Source organism: Galeopterus variegatus, unplaced genomic scaffold, assembly GCF_000696425.1.
Source record: "Galeopterus variegatus unplaced genomic scaffold, G_variegatus-3.0.2 Scaffold3233, whole genome shotgun sequence".
NCBI classification, from domain to species: domain Eukaryota; kingdom Metazoa; phylum Chordata; class Mammalia; order Dermoptera; family Cynocephalidae; genus Galeopterus; species Galeopterus variegatus.
Genome location: NW_007729344.1, coordinates 118,857 through 137,124, shown reverse-complemented (window position 1 = coordinate 137,124; position 18,268 = coordinate 118,857). Strand labels below are relative to the sequence as shown.

Sequence of the window (18,268 nt, the reverse complement as noted above, 5' to 3'; positions counted from 1 at the left end):
TTTTTTTATTTTGTCAATATACACTGTATATGATTATTATGGCCCATCACCGACACCTCCTGCCCTCCTCCCTCTCTCCCCTCCCCCCAAGAATGTTCTTTCTGTTTGCTTGTTGTAACAACTTCATGAAAGTATAGTTGTTATATCTTCTTCCCCACCCCCCACCCCCAGTTTTTTGTGTGTGTGTTTGTGGGTAAATTAATTTGTTTATTTTTTTTAGCTCCCACCAATAAGTGAGAACGTGTGGTATTTCTTTTTCTCTGCCTGACTCGTTTCACTCAATATTATTCTCTCAAGGTCCATCCATGTTGTTGCAAATGGTAGTATTTCATTCGTTTTTATAGCTGAGTAGTATTCCATTACCATATGATCCAGCTATTCCACCACTGGGAATATAGCCAGAGGAATGGAAATCATCAAGTCGAAGATATCCGTGTTCCCCAATGTTTATTGCAGCACTCTTTACAATAGCCAAGAGTTGGAACCAGCCGAAATGTCCATCATCGGATGAGTGGATACGGAAAATGTGGTATATCTACACAATGGAATACTACTCAGCTATAAAAACAAATGAAATACTGCCATTTGCAACAACATGGATGGACCTTGAGAGAATAATATTGAGTGAAACGAGTCAGGCAGAGAAAAAGAAATACCACATGTTCTCACTTATTGGTGGGAGCTAAAAAAATAAACAAATTAATTTACCCACAAACACACACAAAAAAAACTAAAAATAAATAAAGACCTATCTTCATCCAAATTCCTTAGATTCAGACTTAGCCATCAACTAAACTTTTAATAATATTATGTCTGGACAAAGTTTTAAGACTCACTGCCATAGGGATGTCAATTGGTATTTGTCCACCCACAGTCCCTTTAAGGAAATGGCCTTGCCTATAGCCCCTAATGTCTGGACTTCCATGTTTTTGTACCATCTTTCTCCAACTACTCGTAGGAGGGATTGGCCCCTGACTAGGAAGATAATTCTAAACTCTAAATTTACATGTATCTAATATAGTGGTCTAGAATACATAAGACAAAAGCTGAAAGTAAGAAAAGTAGACAAATCCACAATCATAGTGGGATATCAAAACATACCTCTCAACAACTGATAGATCATAATGCATTTTAACTAGAAACACATAAGAAAAAGGTAACTAGAAAATTCCCATATTTTAGGAAATTAAGAAATACACTTTTAAGTAACTCATGATGAAAAGAAAAATTATAGTGAAAATTGGAAAAAATTTTGAAATTACAGACATAAAAATTTTTAAAAGATACTACTCATAATAATATCAAAAAATATCAAATACCTACGAATAAATTTAATAAAAGTACACAAGACACCCCATACATAAAAGTATAAACTATTATTGAGAGAAATTAAAGAAGATATATTTAATGTGGTGAGAAATATACACTATCGATGGACTATAAGACTCAAATAAATTCTAATCAAAATCTCAACAGGCTCTGTGTATGTGTGTGTGTGTGTTTGTGTGTGTGTGTGTGTGTGTGTGTAACTTGACAAGTTGAAAACAAATGTTTATGGAAATGCATGGATCAAGAATAGCTACGATGCTTTACCAAATATCAAAAATCTTATAAAATTTAATATTATTACAACACTATTTATAATAAACATGAAATTTAAGATTAATTAATTAAGATAATTCTAAAAGTGTGGTAATTGGTGCAAGAATAAACAAATAGAGAAAGAGATCAGAGAGTCCAGAAACAAAATCACACACATAAAGACATCTGATTTATGACAAAGGTAGTACTATTGCAAAACTTGTGTAGAGAATAGCCTTTTCAATAACTATTGCTTGAACAAACAGATATCCATATTATGAAAGAAATTTGTTTCTCCACATCACACCATATTACAAAAATAAATTCTAATTGGATTGTATACCTAAATGTAAATGGAAAACAATAAACCTCTTATTAGATGATACTGTAGGAGAATATCTTCATGACTTTGGGGAACAAAAATATTTTTTATACGGGACACAAAAAGTACCAACCATAAAGAAAAAGACTGATAAGTTTGACTATAAATTAAGACTCTATGCCAATTAAAAGACACCATTAAGAGTGAGAAAATATGTCATAGAATGGAAGAAGATAATTGCATACAACTGATAAAGAACTCATACATGATAGATGTTACGAATACCTACATATCAATTAAAATAAAAAACATAACAGTAGAAAAATGAGAGGCACTTCAAAAAGGATATCTAAATGGCCAATATATATATGTAAAGGTGTTCCACTTCATTAACAGTCAGGAAATGCAAATGAAAGACACTCGATAATAAATACGCCCACCAGAATGGCTGAAATTAAAAACCAACAATACCACATGTGGACAAGGATGTGGAGCAACATAAATTCTCCTGCACTGCTTTGGGGGAAGGGAAAGCAGAAACTGGTACAACCACTTTGGAAAATAGTTTGGCAAAGCTACAAAAATTGTAGATATACGAGGGTATTTCAAAAAGTTCATAGAAAAATAGAATTAAAAGATAATACAAATCTTTTCATGAACTTTTTTTTTTTTTTCCTTTTTGTCTTTTTTCGTGACCAGCAACGGATCGCAACCCTCAGTGTCGCGCCCGTACCGGACCGGGACCAGCCACGGGATCGCAACCCTCGGTGCACGTCTGCATGTGGGATCCGAAACCTCGGCGGGAGGGCCACCGCGCTTCCCAAGCGGCGCACTGTAGCAGTGCGCCACGGGGCTGGCCCCTTTTCATGAACTTTTTGAAGTACACTTATACACAGCAATTCCACTCCTAGAGGATTCCTGTACATGTGCACCAGGAGACACACACAAGAATGTTCATTGCAGCATCAGTAGCAACAGCCCCCGAACAGAAACAACCCAAATATCCATCAATAATATCCTGGATAAAATATAGCATATAATAAAATACTACACAGAAGTAAAAACGAACTGACTACATGGAACAACGTGGATGAATGTCATAAAAATGATGCTGAACCTAAAAAGTCAGACACAAAGGAAAACACAATCTAAGACTTCTTTTACACAAAGTTCAAAAGCAGGCAAAACTGAAAGATGGTGTTTAAGGATACATACTTAGTTGATAAAGCAAAGAAAGCAAGGAAGAATTCCCATACAAGTCAGGATAGTGGTTACCTTTCGGGAGGAGGGAGTTATGACTAGGAAGGTGCAAGCAGGAGGGTCCTAAAGGGCTGGCCATGTTCTATTTTTTACCTGGGTGATGGTTACATGGGTGTTTGATAAACATTCATCAAGCTGTACACATATGTACTTATTTTTATTTTTATTTTTTGGCAGCTGGTTGGTATGAGGGTCTGAACCTGTGACCTTGGTGTTATAAGGCTGTGCTCTAAACAACTGAGCTGACTGGCCAGCCTGTATGTACTTTTCTACATGTATGCTATATGTCACCATAATAATGGATTTTTTAAATGCAGAAGACAAACCCAGCAGGAAACATCCCTCTTTCCCCCAAAGTTTCTAGCATCAGTAAAAATCAAAATTCTGAAACTGATTTTAAGTTTGTCCTGATTTCAAGTTTCAGAGTTTGTTCTGACAAACTCTGGGGTGAAGGTAAATCCCCAAATGGCCATTTCTTCCTTAATGTGCCTATCGGTAGACAGCCAGTTACACTAATTTCTTTAATGAGGTCAGACAGGAGCCAGACGATAGCCCACTGCCTTCCTCATGCTGCAGGAGTCGCACTTTAAGCTCTGATTGGTTCCACAGAAACCCCCACCTGTTGTGGTAAGGGGCAGGCACCTCACCTTCCACTTAATTGAACTTGTACTGATAGTACAGTCTCTCCAAATGAACACTCTTCACAAAATTCTCTCTCTTTAATCTCTAATAACCCAACTCATTTATATCCTGGATGTGGGTGAAACATTTCATTAAACAATCACTGCTAAATACAATAATAACAAATGACAGTGACAAATGGTTAAGTACAATAATAATAACAAATAGTATTAGGAAAATACTGAATAGAATTACTGCACAATGGCAATGGGTTGGGTATTCACCATAGAAGGCAAGAGATTCAAGTAAGACATGTGGATGGTAAGTCTTAGAGAACTAGACAAGACGAGAAATCTCTTACCTGTATATGAGGTTTAGTTAGTTCTTGTGTGTAGTAGCATGGTTTATTTGTCATCTTTATGGGAAATCCACATATATGGGGCAGTTTAGATTTTAAATCTGAAAGAAAAGTTCTCAAGACACCTTCCAAATCTACCCTTGGAAAGAACTGTACTGGCTGACTTCTGATGCAACTGAGAGGGTATCTGAACAATGTTAAAGAACAATGTCAAATTTTTTGTACATAAAAGATAAAAATTTCTATTGAATTTTAAAAGTATTAAAATAGCAAAATTAAAAAGGCACACATAATTAAATACTATTTTTATATTGCTAATTTGATACTATTTGAAGCTGAAAAGCATGCTTTCTCACAGGATCTTCATTCCTCCTATTTTAACACTCACAAGCAACACAAGTCATTATATATCCTTATTATATGGCTTTTTAAATGAACTGGCAAACTGAGATACTCAAAAAATAATTTATAAGGAAGATACTGTGACTCTTACAGATAATAAAAATAAATGTTATAGTAAACAGAGGACAGGCTGCATTCCCAGAAACAGTAAAAAACTTGATACAGAAAAACAACACATATACTTGTAGATTGAGTTCAAGCTCCAAAAGCAGTTCTTTGAGAAAAGCAGTTGCTTTTTCTGATGAAAAATATTCTGAAAACTTGGAATAATATCTTGGCTTCTAATGAAAGGCAATAACTAACATGTGTAAACCTCAGTTTTACTATTAAGATTTGGGTTAGGAAATACAGAATTCAGAAAGAACACTATGGCTCCTCCTCCTCTCATTTTTAAAGTCCAGCACGTCAGAATACAAAAACTAAGAGACAGGAATGGTGAAGTCAGTACTAATTAAAATTTAAGTTTCACCTGAACACTTGTGCACTTTTCGTGTGTAGATTTTTTAAAAATATCATTAAGAAAGACATTTTCTTAAATCAGTGAGGTTCATTAAGGGCAAGTCAAATCCTCTAAGCTTGCCTGTAAAATTAGATAATCTTCCAAAAAAGAAAAATCTTTGTTGAACAACCTAGTCCTTGAATTCAAGTCTGTCAATAATATACAAAGTGCCACTGGAGGGAGCTCTTGGCTAAGGAGAATCATATGATTGTGTTCTTACTTTCTACGAAACATATAAACATTTTTTCTGTCTATTCTAAATTTTGTTCTCTAAATTGCTGAAATAGTGTCTGAAGAGAGAAAATCATCCTTAAGCTCATCCTAAAATGAAAACACAGGGAAATTCTAAGCAAAACAAAAAACACTTGTGCAGATAAGAAGTAGAAGGAACAGTAGTTTCATTCAGACATAGAGAAGGTTGACAATGATGACGACATGGGTGTGGGAGCAAGACTCCATCATGAGGTGGGCACAGGGCATCTGCTACAAGTAGTGCATAAAGGATACGAGAAAGTCCTTTCTCTGATCATTTTGAAGGAGATGCTGCAGTATATTTCAACATTTCCACAATCTGGAAGTTTACAGCCATACTGAAAATTAAGCACAAAATTTAAAATTCTGGAGAAAGCCAAACTTAGGTAAAATTACAAAAAATAAAATCAGATAACTTCTAATGTAAAATATCTTTCTAGTCCTTACCAGGTCATTCCAGTACGTCTGAAAATCTTCATATGTGTGATAAGGACAGTCAGGGGGAGTGGTATGAAGAATACTTATTATTTGTCCCATTTTCATACTATGAAAAATGAGTTGTAAGATATTATGAGCCAATGTTTAAATATAGTTTGATAAGTTAATTTTGTGATTCAAAAAGATTCAGCAGCTGTCTCACTACTCATTTATAAGTAACAAGCTAATCACTTGCTCCTAGTTTCAAACATGCATTGTGTTAAATCTTTTTGTTTTGTTTTGTTTTAACTAACAAATAAAAATTGTATGTATTTATTGTCATGACATGATGTTCTGAAACATGTATACGTCATGGAATGGCTAAATCAAGCTAATTAACATTACCTCACATACTTATTTTTTTTGTGGTGAGAACACTCAAAATCTTTCTTAGTGATTTTCAAGAATACAATGTATTGTTATGAACTGTAGTCACCATATTGTACAAGAGATCTCTTGAACTTATTCTTCCTATTGAACTGAAATTTTATATCCTTTGACCAACATCTCCCCAATCTGCCCCCACCCCGCTGGTAACCACCACTCTACTCCATGCTTCTGTGAGTTTGACTTTTTTTTAGATTCCACATATAAGTGAGATCATGAAGTATTTTCATCGTTAGTATCTGGCTTACTTCACTTAACATAATGGCCTCCAGGTTCATCCATGTTGTTGCAAACGGTAGGATTTCCTTACTTTTAAAGGTTGAATACTATTCTATTGTACATATGTACTGCTTTTTCTTTACCTATTCATGCAATGATGGACACTTAGGCTGATTCTGTATCTTGGCTATTGTGAATAATGCTGCAATCAACATGGGAGTGCAGATATCTTGTTGCTATACTGATATCATTTCCTTTGTACATATACACAGTAGTGGTAGTTCTATTTTTAATTTTTGAAGGAACCTCCGTACTATTTTCAATGATGGCTGGACGAATTTATATTCCCACCAACAGTGCAAGAGTTCCCTTTTCTTCATATCCTCTCCAATACTTATCTTTTGTATTTTTGATAATAGACATTCTAATAGGTGTAAAGTGATATCTCATTGTGGTTTTAATTTTCATTTCCCTGATTTTTAGTTATGTTGAGCATTTTTAGTATAGTTTGAAATCAGGGAGTGTATTGCCTCCAGCTTTGTTCTTTTTGACTGATTACTTTGGCTATTGGTGGTCTTTTGTGATTTCATACAAATTTTAGAATTGTTTTTTTCTATTTCTGTGAAAAAATGTCTTTGGAATTTTGATAGGGATTGTATTGAATCTGCAGATCACTTTGGGTAGTATGGACAGTTTAACAATATTAATTCTTCCAGTCCATAAATATGAATATCTTTCCACTTATTTGTGTTTTCTTCAAATTCTTTCATGCATGTTTTATAGTTTTCATAAGTCTTTCTCTTCCTTGGTTAAATTTATTCCTAAGTATTTTATTTTTTTGTAGGTATTGCGAATGAAATCGTTTTCTTGATTTCTTTTTCAGGTAGTTCACTGTTAGTGTATAGAAATGCTACCGATTTCTGTACGTTGATTTTGTATCCTACAACTTTACTGAATTCATTTGTCAGTTCTAACAAGTTTTGGTAGAATCTTTAGGGTTTTTTGTATGTAAGATCATGTCATCTGCAAACACACACGATTTAACTTGTTCCTTTCCAATCTAGATGCCATTTATTTCTTTCTTTTGCCTAATTGCTCTGGCTAGAACTAGTACTATGTTGAATAGAAGAGGTGATAATGGGCATGCTTATCTTGTTCCTGGTCTTATGGGGGCAGCTTTCAACTTTTCACCATTGAGTATGATGTTAGCTGTGGGCTTATCACACATGGCCTTTATCTGTATTAAATCTTAAAAACTGGAATTGTTATGGAAAACTAAATTGAATTGGTGCAAACAATGGGCCAATTATAAACAAAATAATGACTAATAAATTTTTGCCACACGATGGTATGACTCGTAATTGTTAGACTTTAGGGAAAAGTCTGTTAAGAGTCGAATAAATCAGAGTCAAATCTATGTTCTCTATCTACTGCTTCCCTTCTCCAACGACTAAATTATTATGTGTATGCTATTATGTGTATGCTATTATTATGTGTATGTTAAAGTTCTTTTTCCTAAGCAAGTTAAAATTTCATCCCAATGGTCTTGCTTATATTAGTAACAAATCATTTTTTCCTGAAGATAGTACAAACTTAAAACTCAGCTCATATCAACTTATAATGAATCATTAACTATCACGTATGTTTATAAGGTTTTGTTGACATTATTATGGTAGTAGTCATTTCATAATGGGAAATCTAGAACTTTTACTGTTTTAAAAAATTATATCTAATAAAAATGTATGTGTATAATAAAATTATTTTAATAATTTGATAAAGGAATTTTATGGCTTCTGTAAGTATGACAATATTGTTTTAATATCTTTTTACAGTTATAATTCAATTTTTTAAATTCACCAAAATGGTTTATAGTTTTGCACATACAATGTTAAAGAAGAAAAATAAGAGAAGATTACTATTTTGAATCTACCTTAGATACTATAAATTGAAATCTCACCTTGGCAAAACGTAGCACCAGTTGCTTAAAATGGAATGTCTCTCAATGACAGCATTCTTGTTAGTATAAAAATCCTTTATAACACTCTGAGAAATATCGAACTCTTTTAGCTTTTAACAGAAATAAGATTTAAATGTATAAGTCCTCAAATAATTTGACAAAGGAAAAGAAACATTAAAAAATACATTATCTGCTACACACACACGGTTGGTTATAGAGTAGTTTTAAATAATTAAGTTACGTTGAATCATGCATAACCACTTTACGTAACATAATCAATGTTTCAGCTTGTCCTGTTTTTCCTCTATAAAGTATATCAAGTATGTCATGCTTTCCCTCTTATCCTCCAAACCCAAACTTCTATTTTGTACTTATTGCAACTGGTTTTCAGTTTTTTTGATTATATTAATTTGCAGGAAGTTGAATCCCTTACGAAGGAAGGTATTTACATTTTATAAGAATAGCTTCTTAACTCAATTTTTTGACTTTTTTTTTTTTAAGTGAAGGATGAGTAAGGGAGTTATAATTTTATCTGGTATTTTGGAGGGGAGGACAGAGCTCCATCGTCCTCTTATAGCCCCTTCCCACATCCTAGAATGCTTTCTTCCCTGTTCCTCAGGTTCTCTACCTATCAGGCAATTAAGCTTTTAAGTAGCCAACAAGAGTTTGCCACCCACAATTCTCCTACCCTGGGAAGTCTCCCCAGGAGGCATTTTCTTACAGTTAGTCAAAGATATAGAGAGACCTCAAGGGAGGCAAAAAATAAAGTATTAATGGGTAAAAAGACACTACATTAAGAATAAAGAGAATGGTTCACAATCCCTCACTCCCTTTTTAATCTATCATCACAGCATTGTTTAGGAAACAATATTCTAACCTCACTGTCTACTACTTTTCAAGGAACTCCAGCTAAACTGGGCAACTTTTTATTGCCTGGACAAGTCTTTAGCATTTTAATGATATACAGTACTTGCTTAAAGCATTGCCCCACTTTGGTTTATCCGACTCCTATCAATAAGAGCATTAGAGGCCTGCATCTAGACCCATGTCCTCTATGTCTGGTGCCTGATCCTTCTCTGAATTCCTACAGCATATGTTAAAACTGATGGAAATGGGGGAGCAGGGATAAGCAGAAAAACATTAACGTAGGAAGAGGAAGATAAGATGTGCTAGTTACATTGTAAGGTAAGAGTGCAAGGACACTCAGAAGGAATAAGGATACATATTGCCCTGTGCACAAGAGATAAATCTTGCACTGTGATGTACTGTGCTTAAGAGATCTGTTGCCTAAGCTGAGTGACAAAAAAATGGTTAGGGCAGGCATGGCTATGAATGTCAGAAAACACTGGGTACAGGTGAGTGAATAAACTGAGGGAAAACAGAACCTAAAATTGAGTTCAAAGGAGGTAAGTATCAGGTTCAAACGTTCACAGTTTATGCATTCCTATATACACCTACTTAGATAGCTTTAGTTGATATCCTTCCAGGTACTTTCTACCCTATTCAGAGGCTCAAGCCAACCGCTGCAGGGATCTCCATGGTACCAGCATTTATTGTCTATACTAGTCTTTCTCAACGCAGATTGTTCTAGAGACTGGCAAACTACCCAACTGTTCACCATACTCCCCAAGAGACTGCTAACCCCTCGTATTTATTTACTTAGCAAATATTATAAAGTGTCCTCTTGTGACCATGCTGATAAATATTACTTTCTCCATATAATGCCAATGCAAAGACTTTGGACTTAATTTTATCTAGACAATTCTGAGGTACTAGAGATATTTAGTTTGGGGATCTTTGTTTTAGAAAGAGAACGCTGTTAACACTTCTGAGGAAGAATTAGAGAATAAACTAGAATGGGAAAGGCTAGAAACAAATCCCATATGGAAAATAGTTTAACAATACAGGCAAAAGAAGGGAGTCTGAATTATAACATTGGAAATGGAGACAGGAGTCTATTTCAGAGACCAAGGTAGGCTATTAGAGACGAATTGGATAGAGGCAGCGAGGAAGAGGAAAAGCAAGGATGCCTCTGAAGTCTTCACGTAGGTAACTTACTGGCTGTTGATGCCAGTAACAAAAAGAATAAACACAAAAGAACAGATTTGGGGTACGGAAGAGTAACAAATAAATACGTTCAGTTTATGACATAATTGAGTCTGAGTGCCATTAGTACACTCACTGAAAGCATCCAAGAGAGGACAAAGTTGCAACCAGACATGATTTAGGGAACTGATTTAATTTATCAAGTACGTATTGAGTGTATAATGCTAAACTGAAGAGAGGAATGTGTCTGCTCCAATTCTAGTGTTTCCTGCCATGTCAAGAATGCTCTACTAACACATATTTCTGGTGTTGCTCTGCCCATCATTAATTCCTCCCTAGGGCAGCTGGGGTGACTTAGGTGGCTGGTTAAACTGGGGTGAATAACCAGGTATGCTTGGCTCAACTCCTCCTTCTTCCTCTTGGGAGCCAGCCTGCCAGCAAAGAGTGGTATTATGCATTCTCTTTGTCCTGTTGGGAACAGCACCTGATCTCCCAAGGGAGGTCTGTGGTTTTCCACTACTTCCTATCAACTTTCATGGCAAAAATTAAAACCTCATAGCATGTTAATAATAATAAATATATTAAGTATATAGTAAATATAGTACACTCTAGAAATCAAAATATGTGGTACCTCAGGTGGTGGCAGTCTGACTGTGCAAGCTTCTATACTTAGACAAACTTGAGTTTCTGTTACATTGATGTCTAATACTGAAAATAAAATATTTAACTGTGAACTAGCTATAATTATTGCTCCATCTTATCAAATTATTTCAGTAGTAAAAGAAAATACTTTACTTAATTTATTCAAGTCAAAAACTAAGTAAAAATAGATATTTTCCATACACAATAAAAATCAAATAATCACCATATAATATTTGACAGTCTACAGGTGAAACACCTAAAAGAAGCACAGGTATGATATAGCATGGATATGTATTCTTGAAGAGTGGAGGTGTTGTAGGACAGTGTTATAAGAAAAATGAGACATTTCACAATCAAGAGGAAAAACCAAGAAATACCTCATACAAGTCTGACATCTATTATATGTAAAAATAAGGAGGCTGCCCTCTTCTGAAATCTGGAGAGGTACTACACCATGCTTCTGACTTGAGTAATGTTTTACTAACCTCTTCAAATATACAGGCACACAGTCCAGATTGCCTAGAGCCCTGAGGTCTCTATCATGCTTTTTCATAAACAAAACTACTTCTGACAAGTCAGGATAGTGGTGACCTTGGGAAGGGGTAGCACCTGAAGAAAGCATGAGGGGGTTTCTGGGGTACTGATAATATTTCTTGATCTGATGGATCAAAGTACATGGATATTTTTAGTTTGTGAAAATTCAATGAACTATACACTTAGAATTTGTTAGTTTTGCTACAGTATATTACATTTTAATAAAAGTAAAAAAAAAAGAAAGAAATCTAACATAGGAGTGAGGAATTTTGCTGTCCTGAGCTGATTATCATTAATATCTACAGCTGTAGTCTCATGATAGAGTTTGGGGATGAAACTAAATTTAGGTAATGAACCCGTTCATCCAGACAGAGCGAGAGCCTAGTGATTGCCACTGCACAATTTAAATACAAAACTACTGCAAATAGGAAAACAAGTTTCAGCTGGAGAGTCAATTGGATCCAGTAGTTGTGGATTACATAAGGCTATGCCCAAATGGGGGAAGCTCCCACAATTGATTAATGTTTACTGTAGGCTCTGGACTCCCACCTATCTGCTATCTCTGGACTGCCATTTAGGAATCTGTCTACCTCCAATACAACCATGCAAATAGATGAAAAAATTCAATTAGACCATATAGTAAACTCTACACTTCAGATCATCTGTGTCTCTTTAGACAATTTTTTTAAAGGAGAAAAAGAGTCATATTCTTCTTTTAAGAAATAAGGCTTTGACCTACATCAGTACTGAAGAATTTTTGATGATATGGTTCTAGAAACTATACATTATAAATGCCTGCAGAATTAAACTCCTTCAATATCATAATTTTCTTTAGGTAGAGAAAATAAAAATATAGGTTTTTATTCCAATTAAGATAAGTGAATTTTTCTCATACAGGTAGAATATGTATTTTGAATCAGAAGTGATTTCTCAGGTGAAATTTTGATTACAATAATATCTGATTAAATTGATATAACCTAATCATCAGGATAACAATGCAATGATCTGTAACATAGTTTTCTTAAAACAACTGTTAATTATATCAATGTTTTATCTATTGACTTACACATTTTTACTTACCAACAGCATTTTGCTTTCCCATCTGAGAAAGAAAATCTCTTCCTTTAAAAATTCACAGGATATGCCATATTATTATAACTCATAAATAATCATGCTTGATAAATACAAAATTTATGTGAAATTATCAAAGCTAAAAAAAATTTTCAAATGCAGTTGTTATACAAGAAATATCTGATGACAGTTCAGAGAAAAATATAACAAATCAAAATATCTCTTCAATTAAAAGGACAGAAATACCCAATTATTCCCTCATATATTTATCTCCTGCTATAAAATACTTAGAAAACAGTCAGATCTTGACAAAAATTCAACATAACCTTTCAGTTCCAACAGCATTGGCAATTTGTGTTCATTTTATCATAATGTTTCATAATTAATATTTATTCCTTTCTAAGTATCAAGTATAACATAAAAAAAAAAAATTTAAAGAAACATCAACATGTCCCTGGATGTATCTCAAAGTAAGGAGATAACATTTATGTTGTTGTGGGCTTGCTTGAGAATGCTTAGTTGGGACCGTTTTAAGAACTAGTTTCTAAAAATAGTATATTTTGAAATTAAAAACACATGCATATAACAAAAGTAATCTCGTTCAGAAAGCCCCAATAACTGAAAGAGATAAAGTTACCTTGTACCAAGAGATGGCCAGTTCTGTTCCAGGATGGAGCAAGTCTAGCCACGAATGAATATGAAAGGCAGTTTTCAAGAATTACAGGAATTACTCTTTGTGGAGCCTCCATCTAAAAATATGATAGGACAAAATATGGGCAAATTTAGAGTAGTTGCTATGTCCCTATAAACTCATAGGAAATGACTGCATGTTTAGATCACCACCCAACAAACTGAGCTATTCTGGATAAAAATTATAGTCACTGCTACAGCTAATTCTATCCAGTTTTAAAATTAAATAAGTGTTAAAAGATATTCAGTTCAAACCTACTTCTATTGTCATACTACCATAGTCAAACTCTACCATCTTTCCTTGACCCAATAAGGCTCAACCTTGAGAGCTCCTTTGCTAAGAACCTTCAACTTTACTTTGTATTCTGCTCCACACAAAGGAACTCAGACCGAATGATCTTGTAATAGTTTTCATTATTGTTCACTCTAGTTCAACATTGGAAAATGATTAAAAACATATGTGGGCACATATGCAATCAACAGAGTATCTCTATTTTTACAGAATTACTTTAAAAAATCAGGACTTTCACTTCTGACCAATAAGTAATAGGAACCAGATCTATCCTCCCACTTGAAATGTGTAAAAACTGGGCAAGTTATATAACACAATGGTTCACAAATATTGGATATCAGACAACAAAGAAGAGTGATCCTCAAGAGATGGGAAACCAAAAAGAAAAGTCTTATGATTTCCCCAGCTTATTGATTAGAGTGTTTCCACGTTGCAGTGCAGGGAGGGGAAATCCAGGAAGAGCTTGGTAGTCTCCCTGAATTGAGGAGACAGAGCTGAAAGTCCAGAGAGACCAGGGAAGCTAGATTTTTAGGGGTAAAGTACTGGAGAGGAAAGAGCTGCACAGAGATCAGACTCTGGAGATCAGCAGAGACTCCCTCTAGAGTAACTATAGATTAGCACATGCATGTGAGGAAACTACCCAAGGCTGGGAAAGAAACAAGGCTGTTTGCTGTGTAAACATCCTTGAAAACACAGTCCAGAAGAAAAGGCTGTGAGAAATTTTGCCTCTGTGAGAAAAACATGCAGAAAAGTGAAGGAGCCAAGGAGAACTGTCTCCCAATATTATGCACCCCTCATTTTTGCACGATTTTGGCTTCTGGCGAATGTTTCCAGGACACAACTGAATAACACTTTGCAGGTTATGGGATTAAATCTGTTCAATTTCTCTCACAGAGAATTTAATTAAGGCTACTACCAGTAAGACTCCAAGCAGCAGGATGAGGTCAACCTGCAATGTTGATCTCAAACATGGCCCCAGGGGCCCAGACCCAAGCAGCTGAACAAATCCATAAACTACCAGGGTCGACCTTTGCTAGGTGACTTTCTCCTTGGCCTAGGGAATTAATCCAGATATAGCAGGATATATCAGCACAGATTCAGCCTTTGCATGCAAGGAGGAAGTCTGGGGCAATTCTATCAACCATACCATCCTGGCTGGTGACTTGAATGTTCTGCAGAGCAAAGATGGTGTTATTTATCACTTCAGCTAAAGTAGGGAACAAATTCTGTACCACCTTCTCTATTTGGGTGACTCCCATTGTAGGAAAAACTGCTCACAGGATGTGCAGTTACAAATCAGTTACACCTCCAGAAAGCCCCCTCCAAATAACCAAGGGCAGCCTCATTTTGGAGAGATCTCTGCAATTGTCTGAGGGCTACTAATATAACTTCAAGAAGAAACAGACAAATCCACATGCACAGGTAGAGATGTGAATACCCCTCTCTCAATAATTGATACAAGTAAACAGAAAATAAATGAGAATATAGTAGACCTACTAACACTATCAACCAATGTGACCCTATTAACATCTACAGAATACTTGACACATTTACAGAATACACATTCTTTTCAAGTGGGAAAAGAACATTTGCTAAGACAGACTCTATTCTGGGCCACAAACAACTCCCAATAAATTTAAAAAGATTCAAGCTATGCACAACATGCTCTCTAGCAACAATTAAATTAAAAATCAATAGAAAAAAGATACTTGGAAAATCCTGAAGTATTTAGAAACTACATAACATACTTTGAAATAACCCACAGATCAAAGAAGAAATAAACAGGAATTATAAAGTATTTTTAACTGAAGAAAATCAAAACAAAACATGTGCTTAGTAGGAAACATATAACACTAAATGTCTCTATGTTAAAAAAGAAGAAAATTCTCAAATCCATGACTTTATCTTCCACCTTAAGAAACCAGAAAAAGAAGAGCAAACTAAACCCAAAGTAAACAGAATAAAGGAAATAATAAAGAACAAAACAAAGGTCAATGAAATACAAAACAGTAAAACAATAGAGAAAATTAATGAAACCAAAGTCTTGTTCTTTCAGCTAGACTGAGGGAGGGGGGGAAAAACACATACATTATCAATAACAGGAATTAGAGGGGTGGCATCCCTACAGATTCTACAGAAAAGAGAAAAAGGGGAATATTATAAGCAACTTTATGCTAATAAATTTGACAACTTAGATGAAATAGTCACATTCCTTAAAATAGATAACTTGAATAGCTCAAAATAACTTGATAACTTGAATAGCTTAATAGATAACTTGAATAACTATTAAAGAAATTGAAATTGTAGTTAAAAACTTTCCCACAAGCTAGGGTCTAGATAGTCTTACTGGTAAATTTTATGAACAAAATAACAAAAATTCTATACAAATTCTTGCAAAAACTTGAGAAGGAGGGGATTTTTTCCTATCAGAAGATTCCTGAAGGCAGGGACTTTATCTGGTTCACAGCTTTATCCCCAGAAACAAATAGAGTACTTAGCCCATTATAAGTGTTCAATAAATATCTGCTGACTATGATTATTAACATATGCTGACTATGATTATTATGTAAAAAGTATCCACATAAAGAAAACTTTAGCATATCTATGTAGGCTCAATGAGGGTAGGAAAGCAAGTGAAGCTGGAAGAAAGCTTAGGAATTAAAAAAAACCTCAGGATGTGGAAGTCCAGTGAAGAGAACAAAACAAGTTTGCTTAGAAATAAGAAACAGGGATAAATGGAAAAAGCATAAGACTATAAATAGAAAGATTTTAAATATTTTGGAAATGTGACACCTTGCACCAATGAAATCAAAGGAGTACAATAAAAGACTGAAAGAAAACACAGCACAAAGTAAGCATTTTTATTAGTGTAAGCATTTTATTAGTTAGCTTTTGTAAGGACTGTGGATAATATTTTTCTTAATTTTTCACTTTTATAATTTTAAGGTACATATAAAATGATGCTTAGTATAAACATTCTTTTATTACGTCAATACTGAAATGCTACCTATTCTTCCACACAGAAAATAACTGTTTTGATCTTTAGAATTCAATTTAAAAATCATATTTTATCTATTCTCTTTGTAAAATTTGTCATGGTTTTGTTCAAAAATAATACAATTTTGACCCACAGATTTTACAGCATTGTGGCTTTAAAATCAATATATTAATAAGAAGATTAAATTCTCCAAGAACAGCCAGTAAGACAGCAAAGGGGTCTCCACTAAACCATGAGATACTTTCCACAGTAGAGAATAGAATTTTGTAGAAATTGCTGAAAGAAATAGGTTCTAGGCAAATGATATACTGTAAACTTGGTTCTCATAGCTCATAAATGGCCTTTTCAAGATAACCAGAATCCTTAGATGACCAAAGACTTGTCTCAGCAAAAAGATTTAACCATAATTCTTCCTTATTGCTTCTAAACAATACTGTTTTCCCACAGATTGTGACTGATAGCTAAAACCAGCGTTCAGGTCATTCAAAGATTTCTCAGGGAATTGCAAAGCACCATCAGGTGTTATCAAAACTTTATTATTCTCCTAGAACCTAAAGGCAGCATCTCATCTTGGAGATGACCAGAAACCTCATTATTCCAAACCCCACTATGTCCAGAAACAGAGGCACGCAGTGATGGCTGGACAGGCTGCTAGAGTAACTAATGATACAGTGCCTCAGAGTTACATGAAGAGGCATAAAAAGAGCTCTAGCCAAGGCTCCATGACGATTTACTGAGATTCGGAGAGGCACTAAAGCCCATGTATTCATTTTTTTCATTGCTAAGATCCAGAAGCTCATCACCATAGAGAGTACAATCTATAATGTTTTGTTCCTCCACATATTAGCTATATGATGTAAGCAATAATTTCACCTCTCTTGGTTTCACTTTCTTCATATGTAAAAATTTCACTTATTTGAAAATGTAAATGACAAATGAGATTATGCCACAGAAAATGCCTGCAATAAAGTATCCAACAAAAAATAAGCCTCTTCTCCTCTTTCAATACTAAATGTGCACAAAATAATTGTTTGGAAAAAATTGTTGGGTTCTTTCACAGTCATAGCAAAAACTTATGAGAAAGATACTACGATTTTTATTCACTGATGAGAGAAGTTGAGCATACAATCAATATAAACAACATCTGGAATTATTATCCCTTTAAAAACTTACCTTAATTCTATATTCTATTCCATTGATCAGTGTGTCTGTTTTTATGCCAGTACCATACTGACTGCCATCTGATCTTTGACAAAGGCACCAAGCCTATTCACTGGGGAAGAGACTGCCTCTTCAGCAAATGGTGCTGGGAGAACTGGATATCCATATGCAGGAGAATGAAACTAGACCCACACCTCTCACCATATACTAAAATCAACTCAAAATGGATTAAGGATTTAAATATACACCCTGAAACAATAAAACTTCTTAAAGAAAACATAGGAGAAACACTTCAGGAAATAGGACTGGACAAAGACTTCACGAATACGACCCCAAAAGCATGGGCAACCAAAGGAAAAATAAACAAATGGGATTATATCAAACTAAAAAGCTTCTGCACAGCAAAAGAAACAATTAACAGAGTTAAAAGACAACCAACAGAGTGGGAGAAAATATTTGCAAAATATACATCTGACAAAGGATTAATATCCAGAATATA

General features: G+C 34.6%; 1 protein-coding gene across 1 annotated transcript in view; it reads right to left on the bottom strand.

Moving 5' to 3' along the window:
• LOC103600122 (chromosome unknown open reading frame, human C18orf63) overlaps positions 1–18,268 on the bottom strand; it is a 33,092-nt gene that overhangs the window by 10,236 nt on the left and 4,588 nt on the right. Inside the window, exons 4-10 of the mRNA XM_008584353.1 lie at positions 13,266–13,377; positions 12,638–12,679; positions 11,013–11,089; positions 8,336–8,445; positions 5,743–5,839; positions 5,551–5,633; positions 4,146–4,329 (exon numbers count right to left, since the gene is read on the bottom strand). Coding sequence (XP_008582575.1) covers positions 4,146–4,329; positions 5,551–5,633; positions 5,743–5,839; positions 8,336–8,445; positions 11,013–11,089; positions 12,638–12,679; positions 13,266–13,377 — 705 coding nt within the window. The remainder of the gene's footprint in view (positions 1–4,145; positions 4,330–5,550; positions 5,634–5,742; positions 5,840–8,335; positions 8,446–11,012; positions 11,090–12,637; positions 12,680–13,265; positions 13,378–18,268) is intronic.